Source organism: Chroicocephalus ridibundus, chromosome 20 (genome assembly GCF_963924245.1).
Source record: "Chroicocephalus ridibundus chromosome 20, bChrRid1.1, whole genome shotgun sequence".
NCBI lineage: Eukaryota > Metazoa > Chordata > Aves > Charadriiformes > Laridae > Chroicocephalus > Chroicocephalus ridibundus.
In genome coordinates this window covers 5,538,949-5,556,300 of record NC_086303.1, presented here as the reverse complement: position 1 = coordinate 5,556,300, position 17,352 = coordinate 5,538,949, and the positions used below count along the sequence as shown (strand labels likewise).

General features: G+C 55.2%; 1 protein-coding gene across 2 annotated transcripts in view; it reads right to left on the bottom strand.

The window, feature by feature from the left end:
* Positions 1-798: 798 nt before the first annotated feature.
* Positions 799-17,352, bottom strand: part of RASSF5 (Ras association domain family member 5) — a 32,885-nt gene continuing 16,331 nt past the window's right edge. For both annotated transcript variants that reach the window (XM_063356645.1, XM_063356646.1), the window contains 4 exons: positions 5,816-5,929; positions 3,656-3,953; positions 3,153-3,268; positions 799-1,933 (listed from right to left, as the gene is read on the bottom strand). In XM_063356645.1, coding sequence (XP_063212715.1) covers positions 1,781-1,933; positions 3,153-3,268; positions 3,656-3,953; positions 5,816-5,929 — 681 coding nt within the window. In that variant the 3' untranslated portion in view covers positions 799-1,780. The remainder of the gene's footprint in view (positions 1,934-3,152; positions 3,269-3,655; positions 3,954-5,815; positions 5,930-17,352) is intronic.

Below are 17,352 nucleotides of genomic sequence, written 5' to 3'. Positions count from 1 at the left end.
AAAGTTTTCACACTTAAGGGAAAAAAAATTAAAAAAAAAAAAAGGCACTGAGGTAAATTTTGGACTCTTCTACGTTATTTCTGTGGTAACTGTTACCCAACAACCTGTTGCCTCCCTTCCCGCCCCAACGCAGGTGGGGTCACAGCAGCCGACAGCGAGCTGGGAGGGACCCTCCTTCATGGCATCACTGTGAAACCCTTTCACGTGCTCCGTCTGAACCTGGATGGCGTGAATGTGCCGTTCTCTCTCCACGCTTTGTTGCGGTGTCCTGTGTAAACAGAGGGAAGGCTGAAGCTGGCCGTGCGCGTCGTGCTCGGTACCGAGCACAGACTAAACATGGGCCCGTCCTCACTCAGGCTGGCATCCCCCGAGCTTTCCTTGCCCTGCAGCAGTCGCTGCTCGCCGTCAGCGAGAAGCGGGTCGCTGGCTGGAGTCACGGCAGGAACGGATGCTCCAGCTCAGGGATTTTTAAGAAGGATGCGCAGCGCGTGCATCGGAGACAGTGGGAGCCCTGAGAGAGGGGGAGAGAGACCCTCCCTGGCCGTGCAGGCAGAGCACCGCGTGCGAGCGGGGAGGGAGGGAAGGAGAAGCCGCCAGGTCCAGAGCGGAGGGAAGGAGGGAGAGGGCGGCGTGCGAGGGACAGGAGCGGTGGGGGAGCAGCGCAAGGAGGGCAGCGAGAGGAGCCGTGGTGTGAGGGTGGAGGGAGGAGAGCAGCTGAGCCCTGGCGCCCTCGCTCCCCTGGCGCTAAGGCTGCCCGTGCTCCCGGTGCCGCCTCCACAGCCGTGCTCCCGGTGCCGCCTCCACAGCCTGGCCCTGGCCGCAGCAACTCGCCCTCGGGGCCAGACCTGTCCATAGCTCAAAATCGCTTTGCTTTGTAAAAAGGGGTTTTGAGCTTTCCTGGCTTAATCTGTTGGATATGTATTGCTAAACGTTCGGTACCGAACCGCTGGCCCATGCCCCAACCATCATCTTTACCCTTTTCAAACAGAATCTGTTCAAACATAGGTCCCAAATCCTACAGAGAACAAAACTGGTAAAACACTGGCTATCTTAGCTAAGCATCAGGGGTATTTGCTTTAATTCACATTGTTTTCAAAACTGGACATTAACTAGAGTCAAAATGGATGACTTTTCCTCGAATTAATATTACCAAGTTCCAATAACACTTACTGACAGACTGTTTGGGTGTTGCAGCTGCCTTGGTGTCATAACTTTACCCTTCCCTGCCTATCTTAGCCCTGAACAAGTCCGTCTGGCGTTGGTTACAGCTGCGACGCCCACGTGGGTCGGTGCAACCACCTCCTCCGCTTTATCTGCTGCTTCCTCCGCTCGACTTACGAAACGAGGACTCGGCCACGCGGGCACACGCCGTGAGCGCGGCACGGCCGGACGGGGACAAGAGCGTTGCTGGGAGGAGTGTGAACAGCAAGCGTTACCCTGCTCAAAACATCAGCCAGGAGATGTTCCTCTGGGGTTTAACACCCAGCGTTTTCCACGGAGCTTCTCCATCGGATGGTACAGCTGAAAAGTGAACCAGCAGCTGCGTTTGGTTTGTTGACGGCCACAGTTTAAAACCGTCTTCCCGTGCTTTGACTGGCTCTGGTCCTGGGATAAGAGGTTTCAGAAGAAGAAAATGCTGTATGTTCGTGTTATGGGTGCTGGGAGCCAGTCCTTAATGGAAGGATGAAAAGGGAGAGTGATGAAAAGGTGTCCTGAGAAGCGTCTTTTCATTTTAAAAATAGTATCTAGCTTAGTCTGGTGCCCAGTGGCTCCTGAGGGGTTATCCAGGCTTGCCTCGGGCTTCTTTCAGGGTCTGTTGCAGTCTCTGTTTGAACTTCTCGTATTTCCTTTGAACCTGCTGGATTTTGTCCTTCTCTTCTTTGTCCAGTATCATCAAGAAGTTCTGTAGCTCTGGGATGGAGAACGCGTCCCACTGCAGGAACAGCAGAAACAGAGGGAAAGTAAGCACACACCGTTCACTTTATTGCTTTTGTGGAGTTTTTTTCCCCCCTGAATCTGTGAAGAGGAACAATAAGAGACATTTAAATATGTATCTGATCTCCAGGTAGCTTAATCGCACTGCGTCACGTTGTGAGCGCGCTGGGATAGTGGGCTACAGCATAAAGGACCATCCCAGTCCTGAGCCCCTGAGACTGGAGATTTCATGGGAATTATCTTTTCCCAGGTGAATGAAAGCTCCCACTGCAAGGGACGGCACAGCTCCCTACGGAAGTGGAATATTTAGGGAAACAACTGACGCAGCATTCGCTCCCACTTCCCTTTATGAAGGGGGAGCGAGGTCCCAGCAGGAGCCGGTTCTCTTTCTTGTACTGCAAAGTTATCAAAACCGTTTGAGCTTCAGCAAAGCTGCCGGCACGGGGTGCAGCAGCGTGGCTGCTCCGGCTGCCACCTCCGCCAGCGAGGAGCAGGCCGGCCACAGGCTGACGGTTGCCGTCAGTTCATAACTGCCGCCGTGTGCCGGCTCAGTGCCGCGGGGAGCCGGTGTCCCCACGGCGTCCCTGCCCACCGCAGCCCCACTCCTCCGGTGGCACAGCCCCAGCCACCCCGCGGCAGAATCCCACGGGATGCGGCAGCTCCCAGCGATGGCGTTCGTCACAGCGGGGAGCATGATCGCAACCAAAAGCTTGACTGCAAGCTTCTTACCCGAGTGTCCCTGCCTTCCACTCAAATTAGGGGACTGCTTATAACAGCGTTTAGCTAACCTAATTCCCGAAGATTCATTCTGGGATGGCGTCGCTCGGTTCTGTAAACAGATTATGGGTTGGCCATCAAAACCGGCCTCAGCATTTTCACAGCTCAAGTTTAAGTTTGCTTTTTTTTTTTTAAAATCAACTTATTTTAGGAGCAATAAGTTACCCAAACTTCTTTTTTTTTTTTTTTTTTTTTTTTTTTTAGGTAAGGTACAAGCAGTCCTTTCAGTTGATAATTCAAGTTTGGAGAAATACTGGTATCGCACCCAGGATTTTAGCAGGCAAAGCCAGCCCCATTGGGGAGAAGCCGCCTTGCTCGCGTGGCACGGCTCCAGCCCCTGCTGCCCCCACCGCGCACGGCCCAGCTCCGCAACGCCGCCACGTGCTCAGCGACACTCTGAGCCTTCACGTGAGAGCCAAGGGAAAGAGCCACCGACGTACCTCAACTTCCCCTGTTTCGTTTTCCTTCAGCACGAAGCTGAGCACGTCCGTGTCGGGGCCCGCCAGCAGCCGCAGGTACAGGGGGTACTCGGTGAGAGGGAGCTTCTGGAAGAGCACTGCAAGGGAACGCAGACATCGCCGTCAGCCCGCGGCTGCCAGGGCAGAGGAAAGCCCAGCAGGGTCAACTGCAGCATGTAAAAGCAGCTTGTGCTGCTCAGGATCAGAGTGGAAGCAGCTGAGTCTCTCTCAGAGATCCATAACGATCCCCATTAGGTCTTAGGTGGCTTCAGCCCCCTTCTGGAAACCAGTAATTCCCCATCAGCTTAAGCAGCATCACCTCATGTGGTGGTCAGGCCATTTATTCGTCTGACATTTAGGCACTGCCTGCCTGACACACCACCGAGTCCTAAACGAATGCTTTGGGAATGTTTCTGCACACAAAGTGGTAAAAAAAAACCCGATCAGCCACAGGGCAGCTGGCGGCTCCGAGGGCCTGAACTCACCTTGCCCATCCTTCCGCATCTCCTTGAAAAGTGCAAACTTCTGAGGGTTATCCACCACCATGAACTTCTTCAGGAGCCCCTGGATCACCTCGCTCACCGTGGTCGTGCTGCTGATGTGGAGCTGCTTGACGGCATCCAGCGGCAAGTAGAAGGAGGTTCTCTTGTCCGTCATGTCGGCCAGGTTCACCTCCTTGAGGGCATCGTAGATGGACTGCGGCCGGATCCCCGCCGGCACCGTCACGGGGCGGCGCAGTTTCAAATGCACTTTAATGAAACCCGTGTACGTCCCATCATCATTCTAAAGCAAAGGAGAGGGGGGTCAGGCTCCAGGGAGCGTTTCTAGTCCTGCCCCCTGCTACGAGGGGCTTTCTGGTCACCAGCGCTGCGGCCCGCGGAGTGGCTGCAGGACTTCCCACCCCTCGGTACTGCCAGGAGGCTGAGGGTTTCTTATTAATCATGTAAAAAGTAACCAGTAATTTTGGGTTAGTCACTACTGATTTTCTCCTGTTCCTTCCACTCGGTCATGACTCATCCCTTCCTCACGTCTCTGCGATCTCGTCTGATTTAAACCCAACACCGCTCTACAAGTCAGTTATGGAAACCATTACACGTAATTTGTAGTTGCACTTCAGTGAGGATTTGAAACCTCTGGGAAGGTTTCCACGCCTCATGTTCAGCGAGATCTCCCAACTGTATTCCTCACGTTTTATTCCCTGCTTACGGATTCTCACATCTCCTTGTAATAATAAACCATTCAAGATCAGCCCGTCCCACGGCGGGTCCCTTGCCCTACCCTCAGCTCTGCAAAAATCAAAAGAAAAGCCTGGCTCCGTACGGTCCATCCACGGGCACCACCGGGAACAAGCCGAGGGATGCACCTCGGGAGCCGGGAGCGCTGGCCACCGGTCCCACCCCAGGGCCACCACTGGCAGCTGAGCCCAGCCAAGCCCCGGGGCTGCAGCAAGTCCCGGGGGTGGGTTTAGGCTGGACATTAGGAAAAAATTCTTCACAGAAAGAGTGGTTAGACACTGGAATAGGCTGCCCAGGGAGGTGGTGGAGTCACCATCCCTGGATGTGTTTCAGAGTTGTTTAGATGTGGTGTTGGGGGATACGGTGTAAGGGAGAACTTTGTAGAGTGGAGATGATGGTTGGACTCGATGATCCCAAGGGTCTTTTCCAACTGAAATGATTCTATAAGTCTCAAGACTGTATTTTTCTAAGCTTCAAGCAAAGTAACTCAAGAGTAGACATTTGGGTCACAAATGACTCCTTTAAATCAAGGGGTGGCAAAAATCAATGGGCGAGACATTCCAGCAGAAGTTACTGTGCATTTTGAAATTGCTTCACAAAGGGAACTGTTGTAAGAGCTACTATTTTAAATAAACTTCAGGTTTGTTTTCAGCTGTTAGCAAGCACCAGGGAGTTTGGTAGTTCTCGGAAGTTCAATGATTTAATTATTTCACTCTTTAAGAAGCTTTTCCCCCTCTCTGTAAGGTCCCTTTGCCGTATTCCAGTTTGTAAAAGAGGCGATTTCCTCGTCTTCTCACCACCCAGCATCAAGGCTTGACTTACAGGTGGCGACAAGCAAGTCTGCAATCAAAGCTCCGACATCCACAACATCCACTGCGGTTCTTGGACCTCTGCTTAAACAAGCCTGGCAGCGGCAGAGGCGGAAAGCATCTCTTTCTAGACAGGCTTTGCGCTTCTAAATCCACTTTGCGTTTCTAAATACACTTTGTCTTTCTGAATCCACTTGGTGTTTCTAAATCCACTTTGCGACAGCTGAACTGCAGCGTCGCAGCCCGCGCTTCCCCGTGACTCATCCCCCCCGGAACAACGTGGGCTCATCTATTTGTGGCAAGTTAATCGCGGCGCAGGCTGGCCAGAGATTACCGTGCCAGTGCTCCCAGTTTGAGAGGGGACCAAGGCAAGGGGTGTGTGGGTGTGGGGGTGTGTGTGTGTTATCTCAAGTGTCGGTGACGAACGCTAAGGAAACCCAAGCAGGAGAAAAAGCAGATCGGGTACGGAAGACGGGAGCATCTCAGCAGGCACAAGCCCTCTCGCCGCGGAGATGCCTCCCTGCAGCCCGGCTCAGCTCACAGCCCAGGGAAACCAGCAGCAGGCTTTCTGCGTATTCAGAAAATATAGCCCCGTACATACCAGCTTCATCAACAGGCAGTTGGTAACTTTTGCGTTGTATTTTTCAATTTTCTGTTTGATCTCCTGGACGGTCGGAGGCTCAGGTTTTTCTTCTTCTACTGTTTGCGTTACATTCTGAAATCAGAGGAGACAGGCTTTAGCTGTTTTACGTGCCGGGTCACGCCGCGTCTCTCCAGCTCTGCTGGTGCTTGGGAAACGCCGGAATGGAGAGGCCGCGCAGACCCCGAGCTCACACCCGCCGCGATGGCACAGGAGGAGATGGTACCAACGGCCAAGAGGCCAAACGCGCAGGATGCCCCGTCCCTGCCCCAAACCTCCTCTGGGCCCCAGTGACAGGCAGTGGAGGGACACACGAACCCCACCAGTTAGTGGGACACTGAGGCACAGAGCAGTAAAGCCATCCCAGTACAAACCAGGGCAAAGAATCCAGCCTCTAAAACCCGCTTTCAAAAAATCCCACCTGCACCTGCCGAGTGTTTCTTTGCTTCTTGCAACGCCATTGGAAAAAAAAAAAAAATAAAAAAAAAAATCACATCCTATTCCCAGCATCCGTGGCTCTGCCTACCCGAGCCAGGCACCCCCTTAAAAACCTGGGGTGCTCCCCAACCAGCTTCCAGCAGGTTCACCCAGGCAGAACGTGAAGTTAAATCTCTGCTGGATTACTCCTCCGCAGCTTTGGAAGTTATAGCTCAGAGCAGTAAAATCACACAAGCAGCAAGCCGGCTGCGTGACTAATAAAGCAGTTGCTAATAAATCAGTCCGGGCATCCCAGCCCGTGTCACAAACCGTTGAGCGTCTGCCCGCGCGTGGGCTGGCCGGGAGGACGACGGCTGCTGCTTCTCGCTCCGGTTTTGGGGAATTTCCTCTTGGGAGGCAAAGCAACAGACTGGGCACGTAGGTGGGCTCTACCTGCAGGTCGCGCGTGGAAATGTCGCTGATGAATAACGGGAAAACACAATCCTGCCGTGGAGACCCAGGGCTCAGAGCGTTTGAGCAGAAAGGCAATGAACGGGTTTGGATAAAGCACCAGGGCAGAGCCCAGCGCTGCTGGCAGCACGGGCTGAGCCGACGCGGGATGGGAGCAGGGTCCAGGCCAGGAGGATGCTGCCCTGGGGTCCAAGCGGCTGCAAGACCTGCACTAGAGGGGAGCAGGACCACGGTGCCCATTACAGGCCATCTAAAAAGGGAAAAGCAAGGTGCTTTCTGCTGAAGAGGGCCAGAGCATGCATCTCTGGGGTACGCTGGAGGAAAGCACGCGAACCACCACCAAGCCCTGTCTGTCCCAGTGCCCCACGGCTCACGTCCCGCCCCAGGAGGCATCTCTGGCCCCCGGCTCCCAGCCTTGAAGACAGGCAAGCAGGGCTCGCAGGATGCTGGCCACCTTCCTCCAGGGACACGCAAGCCAGGGAGAGAGCAAGAGGAGTGCCGGGGGAGCCGGGAGGGAGGCTCTGCCGAGGCACCGGGAACACGCGGCTGCGGATGGGTTTCTGCAGAGCAGGTTTGTAGCAGCCTCCAGTGAGAGCCCGAGCCCCACTGTCGCCTCCCGGAGCCCCACAGCACGGGCTTTGAAGGCCACGGACACCCTGGAAACCCAACGTCAGGATGCGACCCTCCACCATTGCGCCCGGCGTGACAGCAGAGCCCGGGCATCATGCGGACACAAGAACCAGCGAGCTCCTTTCCAAAAACCTGCTGGAAGGCACGAAAGGAGGTGCTAGCACAAACGGGCAGGGATTTCGTGTGTCCCCACCCCAAGAGTTGAAGAACAGCCTCGGCAGCTGCAGAGCCCTCGAGGCTCCGGTGCTTTGCCTGCACCACGCAGCGGGGACAAGGAGGGGAGGGAAACCCAGAGCACAAAGCTAAAGCTACCGAGCCACAGCCAGACAGGCAGCAAGTGCTTCTGGGGACCCCCCCGCATCCCATCTCCCTCCCCTGGGACTGCGACACCGAGCCCAAAGCTCTCAGGACAAAAGCACCCGCTCAACCTCAGCATCCACCTAGAACAGCCTGTGGCAGAGTTAACGGCTCCTGTAATAGTGAGATGGAAGCAAGGACTTGTGTGACCCTGAAATAAATTTAAATTCACAAGTGGGCTAAGAAAATCTATTAAAAAAAAATAAATGAAATACAGGGAGCTAAACCAACCCAGGAGCTGCACGGTGAAGGCCAGCAGCCACCTTTGGGTCTCCTCGTGGGAAATAACCTGCTGCAAGGACAGGACTGTGCTGACTGCACTGCGGTCTCTCCGGGCAGCTTATGAGGACTCCGGGCTGAGCAGCGCTCCCCGCGAGGTACCGCAGCCGAATTCCTGCCCTGAGCACGTCTCCAGCCCAGGGATGCCCATCACGTCAAACCATGGTGCCAGATGCGAACTGGCAGCAAGAATCACAGTCTGCAGCAACACGTGCTGCTCATTTCTTGGCACCATCGCTGGAGCCCTTCACCGCCTCCTTCAGCCGCTTGCCTCGGCCGGCAGCAGAACGCGGGTCCAACAGCGGCATTCAAGAAGCCTCGATGACTTTATTGCCACAAGACCGTTGGAAACTCCCTACACGAGCCTCATCTTGTGCGTCAAGGTTTGACACCACTTTGGCCTGGGCTACCCAAAGCAGAGGGGCTTTCCATCCGGTGAGGAGAGCAGCTCCCCTCTAAAGCACAGCCTTCAGCATCCCAAAATCCAGACCTGCTGCGAACAAGCCTGGTTGTGCCTTGGGCGATGCTCAGCGGGCCGGACGGATTTCCCAGCGCAGCGCTCTGCTGCCTTTTCCATAACTCACCACCTTCCCCGGAGACAGGCTGGGAATACATCCCGCCAGCGCTCCCAGATTTTGTGTGGGCTTGCTCAGAAGTTAGCATTAGCGGAGAGCAGAAAGCGTGAAGGGATGTGCTATCAAGGCCGGTACAGAACAAAAAATATAACCTCCATGAAGGAAAAAAAGGGGAAAAAAAAAAAGCATCTTTAGGAGCACAGCCCACCTCTTCCCAGGCAGCCACGCAGTACATGAGACCAGGATGCAGCAAGCTGTAAATAAGCCAGTATCACCCCAGGCTACCCATGATATTTCTCTTAGGAGAAGAATCAAGCACAGAACAAACTGAAATCCTGGTTGCAATCTGGCAAGACGGCTACAGTCCTGGGATTCAAGAGCCCCAAATTCACTCAAGCGATTCCCAAGCCAGAGTTCACACTTTCTGCCCGAGACAGGCAAACAGTACGAGACCTCTGGAAACGCAGATCCAACCCAACGGAGGAACACCGGCACCGCATTACAGTCTCCTTCGTGTTCAGCGCCTTAAGAAAATAAAAGCAAAGCTTTCCAGAGGTATTTAAGAATGGAACGTAAACATCCACTTATTGTAACGGCAATTTCAACTCCCCAATTTGTCAAAGTCCTTAGGCACATGCTTCACCGCAATCGACTCACTGCAATAGGTCTTACGTGGCTGCACAGGGGAGCTGGGCTGCCGTGGGAGTCTTTGAAAATAATACCAAGGTTAGAGATTGTCAAAAGTAGCACTGAAGAGGAAAAAAAAAAAAAAAAAAAAAAAAAAAAAAGAAAAAACAACAAACTTCCCTTTCAGTTAATGGAAGACGTGCTCTCAGAAACCCTCCGCTTCCCCACGCCCCCCATGTGACGGCGCTGGGGTGGCAGCGCGGCTGTGCCTGTCCCCAGGGAAGAACGAGGTCTCCAGCGAGCCAGTGCCGGGAGACCCCCGGGACTGTCCCCTCCTGCGTCCAAAGGAACCCGGGGCTGCACGGCCGAGCTGCAGCGGTGGGACACGCCGTGCACATCTGCCACACTTCACCCCCGGCACGAACACCACCCGGCGCAGCCCAGCATCCACCCCGCCACACGCGGCAAAGGCCGACAGAGCCGTCCCTGCCGCTGCGCCGTGCTCCTCTCCAGCAGGGCCAGTCCTTCCCCTCTTGTCATGTTTCCAGCTGCAGAAATTAGCACGTGCCAGCAATTAAGACCTCTCTGAGCAGCTCGCGGCGATGCCACCCAGTTTCCATGGAGGACACATGGTGCACCCAGGACCGCAGCAGCCCGGAGTGGCGCCAGTCCCCGGGGTGTCACGGCCGGCGCCCGGTGGACACTAATTGCTCCATGTGCCAGGGGACCTAAATCACTCGCAGCGGGACGCCTGGCTCAGGAACACAGTGCTGGTGGCACCATGTCACCAGTCTCACCCCATGTCCCCGCACAGCTCCATCAATGAACCCCCGCAGCCGGCCCTGCTGACTACCCAAAGCTGCTGCCGGCAGAGATGGAAGCTCACTCCCAGGAGCCGGAATGGGCCGGTGTCTGGGACCCGCTCCCCGGGCAGGAGGGCAGTTCCCCCTCCCTCTCGCCTGCTGCCCCAACCCCGGCAGCGCTGGGGAAGGCAGGAGCCAGCTCAGCTCCCACCTGCACAAAGGTTTTTCCCCAAATCACCACCTTCCTCTGCCCATCCTGCGGCTTCCTGATGCTCAAGACCTTCCACTGGGAAAACATATCAGGAAAGAAAGCTGCCCATACTTTATTTGTTTACTACGTCTATTTGTTTTGACCAACCCAATGTTACGAAGACCCACAACAGTTTATTGTCATTTAGACAATTATTCTATCCCCCAATGACCCCTCCCCCCCCAGGAAGGGAAATCGGGGAAAAAAAAACCAATAATTTACACGATCGTGCAGCCGCAGCTACAGGTAACAGGTTGTTCTCTCCCTTTCCACGTGCAATTGTAATTGAAAAAGAAACCCTGCATTATGACAATTTGACAAATACAGGTTTTAACAGCCTTATTACGCTCTCTTCAGGTTATTTCGTAAATCATCTTGCACCCGGTGTGGAATTAATTTGCTGTTATTAAGCTCCCAGTGTCAGTGACGGATGGTTTAACCGTTTCCACTGCAGCACGGTTTAAGGTGCGCAGAGAGTAACCGACCTGCCCTGGAAAGAAAACCAGCGACCTCCCACGGGGCTCCCGGCTCTGCCAGCCCCTACGAGCCGGCCGCGGGTTTGAAGATGCGTCTCCGAAACAGCAGGTTGCGCATACGGCACAAAGCGGCGTGGGACTCCTGAGCCCCTCGTCCCCTACACGTCAGCTGTGGTGCAAAAAACCAAACCCGAAGTGACCGCTTCCACAGCGCTAACGTCTTAGCGGGCTCGAAATGCAGCAAAGTTCTTACTTTGATGTTAAAAGGAAAACTGCAACATGTTATGAGAGTTCAGCTGGACTGACCCTGCAAGAAAACATTGCCAGAAGTGCAAAAAACCTCTTTGCTTCCAGCCCAGGAGCCTCCACCAGCTCACCCTCCTCCCTCCCCCTCGGCTCAAGGCAAAGCAAGTTTTAATGATCTCCTACCCAGCAATGCCACCGCGGGGCTGCCGAGCACCGCACACGGGACAACTAAACCCAAGGGACACGCTCCACAGCCAAAGGGGCTGTCCCGCGGGAGCCAGGGCAGTGCCGTCCTGGCTCCGGCAGCTATCCAGGGCTGGGGGAGCCCTGCGGGACCCCCAGGGCTCCAAGGGCTCACCCCCGCGCCTCTCCTTGCCGTTCCTGGCAGTGATGCTCAGGCAGAGCAATGCCGCAAGCCCCCACCACACCATCCCCAGCCCCCCGCGCACCCCGTGGTCAGAGACTCTGCTTTTCTCTTTTACAGACCAAAACCCACCCGCCAGCAGGACCCGAACGAGCCCGGCCCCGCGGCGGGGGGAGCCCGGGGAAGGGTGGCCACGGCCTGGGAGCAGAAGTGCTGCTCCTTCCGTCGTGTACGATTAGATCAGCTGCTTCTTGCTCTTCACCAATCTACCCGGGGCCTCCGGTTTTGCAAAGCTTCTGGTGCAGAATATGCAATTCTGGCTGAAGGAAGAAAAACAGAAGCTATTAACCATAAACCGTTGCCACATTTCCTGTCGTACCGGGACAGGATGAAACAAGCTGTTAACAAAACAACAGCTCGGTAACTCTGCCTGCGCCCAAACCCTGGCAATCCCTGCCGGACCTGCGGCTCTCCCAGCTGGAAACTGGGACAGAGGGATGTCAGCCACCCTCGGGGATGGCCTGGCCGCGTGGCAGCGCACCATGATGTCTGTGTGCCAGCCTGAAAAACCAGCACGTTCCCATCGCCTCCATCCCTGCAACTGGAAGGGGAGCGATGGCGAGACCGGGGCTGCCAGGGTGCTCCCACTCCCACCCTGTCAATGACCTGGCGCAGAACATTGCACGGCCACGGATGCCAGAATTTAACCAGCAAACGATGCGTCCTAGCATCATCTAAATTCAGCAGGTGAGGGGTTCACCATCCCCTATGAAACTGCCATAAAATAACTCGCAGACAGCCACGGCCTGCAGCGAGACAAAGGCACCCATGGGCTGCACAGGACCGAGTCCTCTCCTGGCCTGTCACAGCCCGCTGCAAACGGGCTCCCCTCCCAGAACCCACAGTATTTCTTCAACTGTAAGAAATGTCAATTGTAAGAATCAATTGTAAGACAGGACTTGAGCCTCAGCTGGCACTCGGGCTAATGCTCGGCAGTATAAAAGCCACCCAGAACAAGTGCCCCGGGAAGAGGCAGGCAGCCACAATGCACAATGCCCGTGGCCCGGGGCTGGGTAACCGTGGCCCCAGCGAGTTAGCCACACCGGCGTCCTCTTTGCCATCTACCACTCATCTAATGAGCCATGAGCTTGTGACAGGCTGTTACGGGGGAGGTAAAAAACCCACGGGCCATCACGATAATGGTGACATACCCTCAAAAAGAGCGATTCTAAGCCAAGAAAGGCAATAACAAAGCCTCAGTGACAGATTTGTCTATTTATCGGTTTGCAAGGACGCCAGGAGAGACACGTTCCACGTCCGGCTGAAGAGCATCCTTCCTACAGCCTCTCACCTTGCAGAGGTCAACCCCCAACTTAAAAACCTTTTTAAAGCAAGAAAAGGCAGCAGCTCTGCATCACGCCATACCTCTCTGCTGGGATAACAGCTCTCGGTGGGACGGTGCCCTCTCCCCAGAGCTGCTCATCCCACCACAGCCCCAGCCAGCCCTGAGGAGCCGGCACATCGTTACGGGTTGGACGCACAGCTCGGGACTGCGTGGCTCGTGAACCATGGCTTTGGTAGCCATAAAACCAGACATGGAAAGGCACCTCAGGTAGAAAGGCTGAGCCTGCCTGAGGCCTGAGCCACAGGACACTGCTTGCAGCGAGTGCTGCCTCCCTGCTGCCACAAGCCACCCTCAGAGACACTGTCCTGCCCCCTTGCTCCCAGCCAGTTCTCCTCACCAGCCATTTAGTCAATGAACTTGAACAGCCAGAACGGCGGAGATGGATTTGGCCCAACATCACCACATTCTTGGCAACGACCGTCTAATCTAGAGGCAGGGGTGGCCAAGTCCTCCCTGGTGTGCTTGGGCACAGGTCCATCGCCATTTCCCTCAGCGATGCTTGACAATTCGCGTTCTCAAAAACCCAGCCCGAGCTCTCCCTTTAGCTCCCATGTTCAGACGGCAGGAGTATTTTGAAGACCTCTTCTGGATGCCTCTTAGGGCATCAATCGTCAGTTCTTCTGCTTATTAAGAAAAGATGTTTCTTAAAACATCAGAAAACAAAGCCCAGCAAAGCTGCTGGCCAGGGAGCCACAGGCCAGAGGAGCATCGCCAGCTCACACCCTATGACCACCATCACACCACAGCATGGACGACTGGAGAGAAATGTGGATTCTTCAAATTTGAGCCAGACACACGAGAACCAGCAGCTCAGAACTGTAAATCCAGGTGCAGCGGGGAGCAGTGGGGCCAGGGCAGCGCCGTGCAGCCCGATCACGGTCACCGGGGAGCTGGGACATCTCTGCTCCTGCACAGCTCTCCATCACTGCCAAACACCCAGCGCCTCCCCGTCACCGCACACTCCCACGGTTCACAGCACTAGATGGGGAAAGGATCGACTGCTCGAGCATGGATGGGTAGGGGGGAAGAATCATACAACAGATTTGAAAAAAGAAAAACCACCAAAAAACCCAAACCAAATTGCATATTTCACTCCCTTTGATAAATTGAAATGAGATGCTGCGGTTTACTTTGGAGTCCAGAGGAAAAGGCAAAGGATAGGAGAGCAGAGCATCTCCAGAGAAGGATCGTTGCTGCATTTCAGAGAGGTTAGAGGCAAGTGAAGATGGGCTCGGTGTTTTGATTGCCATGGAGATTTCACTTAGAAACCATTTTTCCTGCCACATCCCTGCTCAGCAGCGAGAGCTGAGCAGGTTCTCCCAGGGAGCTCCATCTCAGCGGGGTCTGGGCTGGACAAGACCCCAGGGGTGCCCAACCACACCACCGTCTGCGCACAGAGACCAGCCTGGTGAGACCCCGGCCTGGATCAGGGAGGCTGGGTGGATCAGAGGGTCAGGAGCAGACATTTGGGAACTGATCGCAGCCTCGCAGGGCCAGGAGAAGCCCCTTTTCCCCAGCAGAGGTGCCCCAGGGACATCCCTGTGCCCCAGGGCTGTGCCAGAACCCCTGCAGACCTGCCTCCCCTCTGGAAATCACCCTGTGCTCCGACAGTCCTTTGGAGGATGGAGACAAGAGGCCAAGGACCAGGTTCCTCGGCTCCAGCCCCTGCTCCATCACATCCTGCAATGCACCAGGCAGAGCAATGTCCCCTTTGCCCACCCAGCGCAGGCAACACAAACATCGGCTGGTCACCTGCAATCCGTGAACCAGCACAGATGCCGAACCCAACAGCTAGCCAATTCTGGGACTAGGGGTTTTCTCCAAGGCCATCCGGGACCCTGGAGATCACCTCATCCAAGCCCCTCCTGGGTTTCGAGCACCTCCAGGGATGTAGCCCCCATCACAGGGGCCACCGCACGCTACTGCCATGGAGGGCTCAAAGAGAGGGAGAAAACAGACACAGGGCCAAACCCACCACTGTGGTGTCCTCCAACTCTTGCCCAAGCCCATGTAACTCCTCACTGGCCACCCCCTCCTGCACAGGGGACCCCCCCCCAGGGTGGTCTCTGCTCTGCGCCCCGCAGCCACCAGCACCTGGTAGCGCAGCACCAGCGCATCCCACCACGACGCCACAGCTCCCCTCCTCTTCAGCACAGGAGGCTTCGCCTGCAGGGACCCCTGCCCAGGCACCAACCTGGCCCCATCGCCCCCACCCCAGGACCCCGCCCTGGGGGAACGTGCATTCCGGCCCTCCTGCTTTCTGTTCTTGGACAGAAACTTGCCCCTTTCTCCTCTAAGCCGGCTCTCCTGGCAGCCACTGATGCAGGACTCGAAGAGCAATTTTGCAGAGTTTTAAGCAATCAGGCTCCAGGCAGAAGCCACTGAAGCCATTCAGCTGAAGAGTCATGAAAATGCCAAGTAATAGATCTCTGGGGATGAGGTCACATCTGAGATCTAAACCGGTATTTTGCTAATGAAGAGTGATTGCGCTGACAGTTCTGAAAATAAAAAAGGAATTACAAAATTCCTAGAAAGAGTCTCTTCGGACTAATACAGTTATTTCAATCAGAAAAATCGTTTCTCTAATCATAGTGATCAAATTCCACTCTCTTATTTTTTTTAAATGGCCGGAGGCCTGTCTGTCTCCTCCTACCCCACATACAACGCATTTCCTCTGGGATGGTTTTCCGAGTCTTTAAGACGCTCATCCCTAAGTTATATGTATTTAGCTTATTCCTGCCCAGCACAGGATGCCCACGGGCCAGCGGCTGCCGCACCGACCACACCGGGCATCCTGGGCTCGGGAATCATTCCTGGGCATCTAAGGGTGGACAAGTGTTGCTGTTCCCAAACACACCCACAGCAGGTTAGCTCACTTTTGGGTCCAAGATGATGGGTTTTGCACATGGCCACAAGCAGGTACCCTACTTGGCCGTGAAATGCAACGCCGCTGCCACATGCAGAGCTCTTGCACAACCGTGCCGGTGGAAAGGTTCCACGTTCAATAACATCGCTCGAGTAAGATGCCAAGCAAGAAAGGGGGGACAGGGAGGGAAGCAAAACCCAAGGGAGATGTCCACCCTGGGGCTGTGCCTGTCTCCTGTCCCTCTGCTTTGCTGGCTGCTCCCCAGGGACATGCTCTCCTCCACACACCATCCAGCCCGGCCTCACCAGACCACCACCATCTCCTCCTCCTCCTCCCTACCACGCTCCAGGGCCAGCTCCACCCAGAGCTGAGGTCCATCCTCACGCCCCCGCAGGACCTGCACCACCACCAATGTCCCAGCACGCCACGAACCCCCAAAAACCTTCTCCCACCAGGCCTGAGGATGGTTTGCACCCCCAGCCGGAGAAACGCAAGGACCCACCTCCACACACAGACCCATTACACAACACCACTTGCTTGAGCAGCAAATTTTGTGTATGTGGTTGGTTTCTTGGTTGTTTTTTTTTTTTTCCTTCATGCACAGGAACCATTTCCTCCCCGTAACACCAAAGCCCCGAAAGGCTCCATCTTCTCCAGCAGCCGTGAGGTCTGTCGCCCACACCGGCCACATCCAGGTGAGGAGCCGGGTGAAAAGGGGCCACAGCAGCCCCCGGCCCCTCTGCGAGGGAGAGCTCCCGAGCACAAACATGATCTGGCTGATTTTAAAAGGTGGCTGAGGATCTGCAGTGCCCTGGCTCAAAAAGAACAGCGTTGAACCAGCGCGGGGTGCAGCGCCTATTGCACTAACGCCGTGCTCTTTTACGTCTCCTACACAAATGAATCATCAAATGACATTTAAAAACCAGCAGTACGTGTCGGTTAATCATAGCAAGAGGGAGCCGCTGGCTAACGGGGAATATCCCATGTTGAACCCAAGGGAGCATCTCTTCAAAGAAATTAAAATAAAATTACCAGCTGATTTAAACTCTCCCCCAGATCCAGCCCCCCCCCCCTCAAGGAGAAGAGCCCAGGTGGGCGGCAGAGCCCTCCCGACTCCGCGCTGCAGAAAGCCGAACCCCAGAGCTCCTGCTGGGGATGGCAGCTCAGCAGCCTCGGGTGGGCAAACACAGCGGAGCCCCAAGAGCAGCGCGTCGGCGCTGGGGAATTTCTCAATTTTTTTTTTTTTTCCTAAGTGAAAAAGCGTCTCCCCGCGTCAGATCTCATCTCTCGGCTCTCGTTCCTGAGCAAAACCCCCCACTTCCGCAGCAGCGCCTTCATGCCTTCTCCTTTTTATGCTCAGTTCTGTGGTTGGGGCCCCAAAGTTTATGACAGGGATGATTGTGATTCTTCTTTAAAATAGACACTTAAAAAACATGAAGCGGCCTTGTCAGTATTACTGATAGAGAAATCTCGCCCTGGGGTGAAGCACTGCCCAGCCAAGTGCTCTCCCCTTCTCCAAGGGAGACACGTGCACCCACGCGCCCAGAAAAGGACCACATTCATCACTGCGTTAATAACTTTGCAGATTAATTTGCTCCTGTAACTTTCCCCATCTCCCTGTCGGTCCCCATCTCACCCGGCAGGTGCAATTTTCACCATTTTGCGAGGCCAAACCACAGGTCCCCGGCTGGCGGATGGCAGCTGGCAGGGTTGCCGCCTGCCCCCTGCCCCC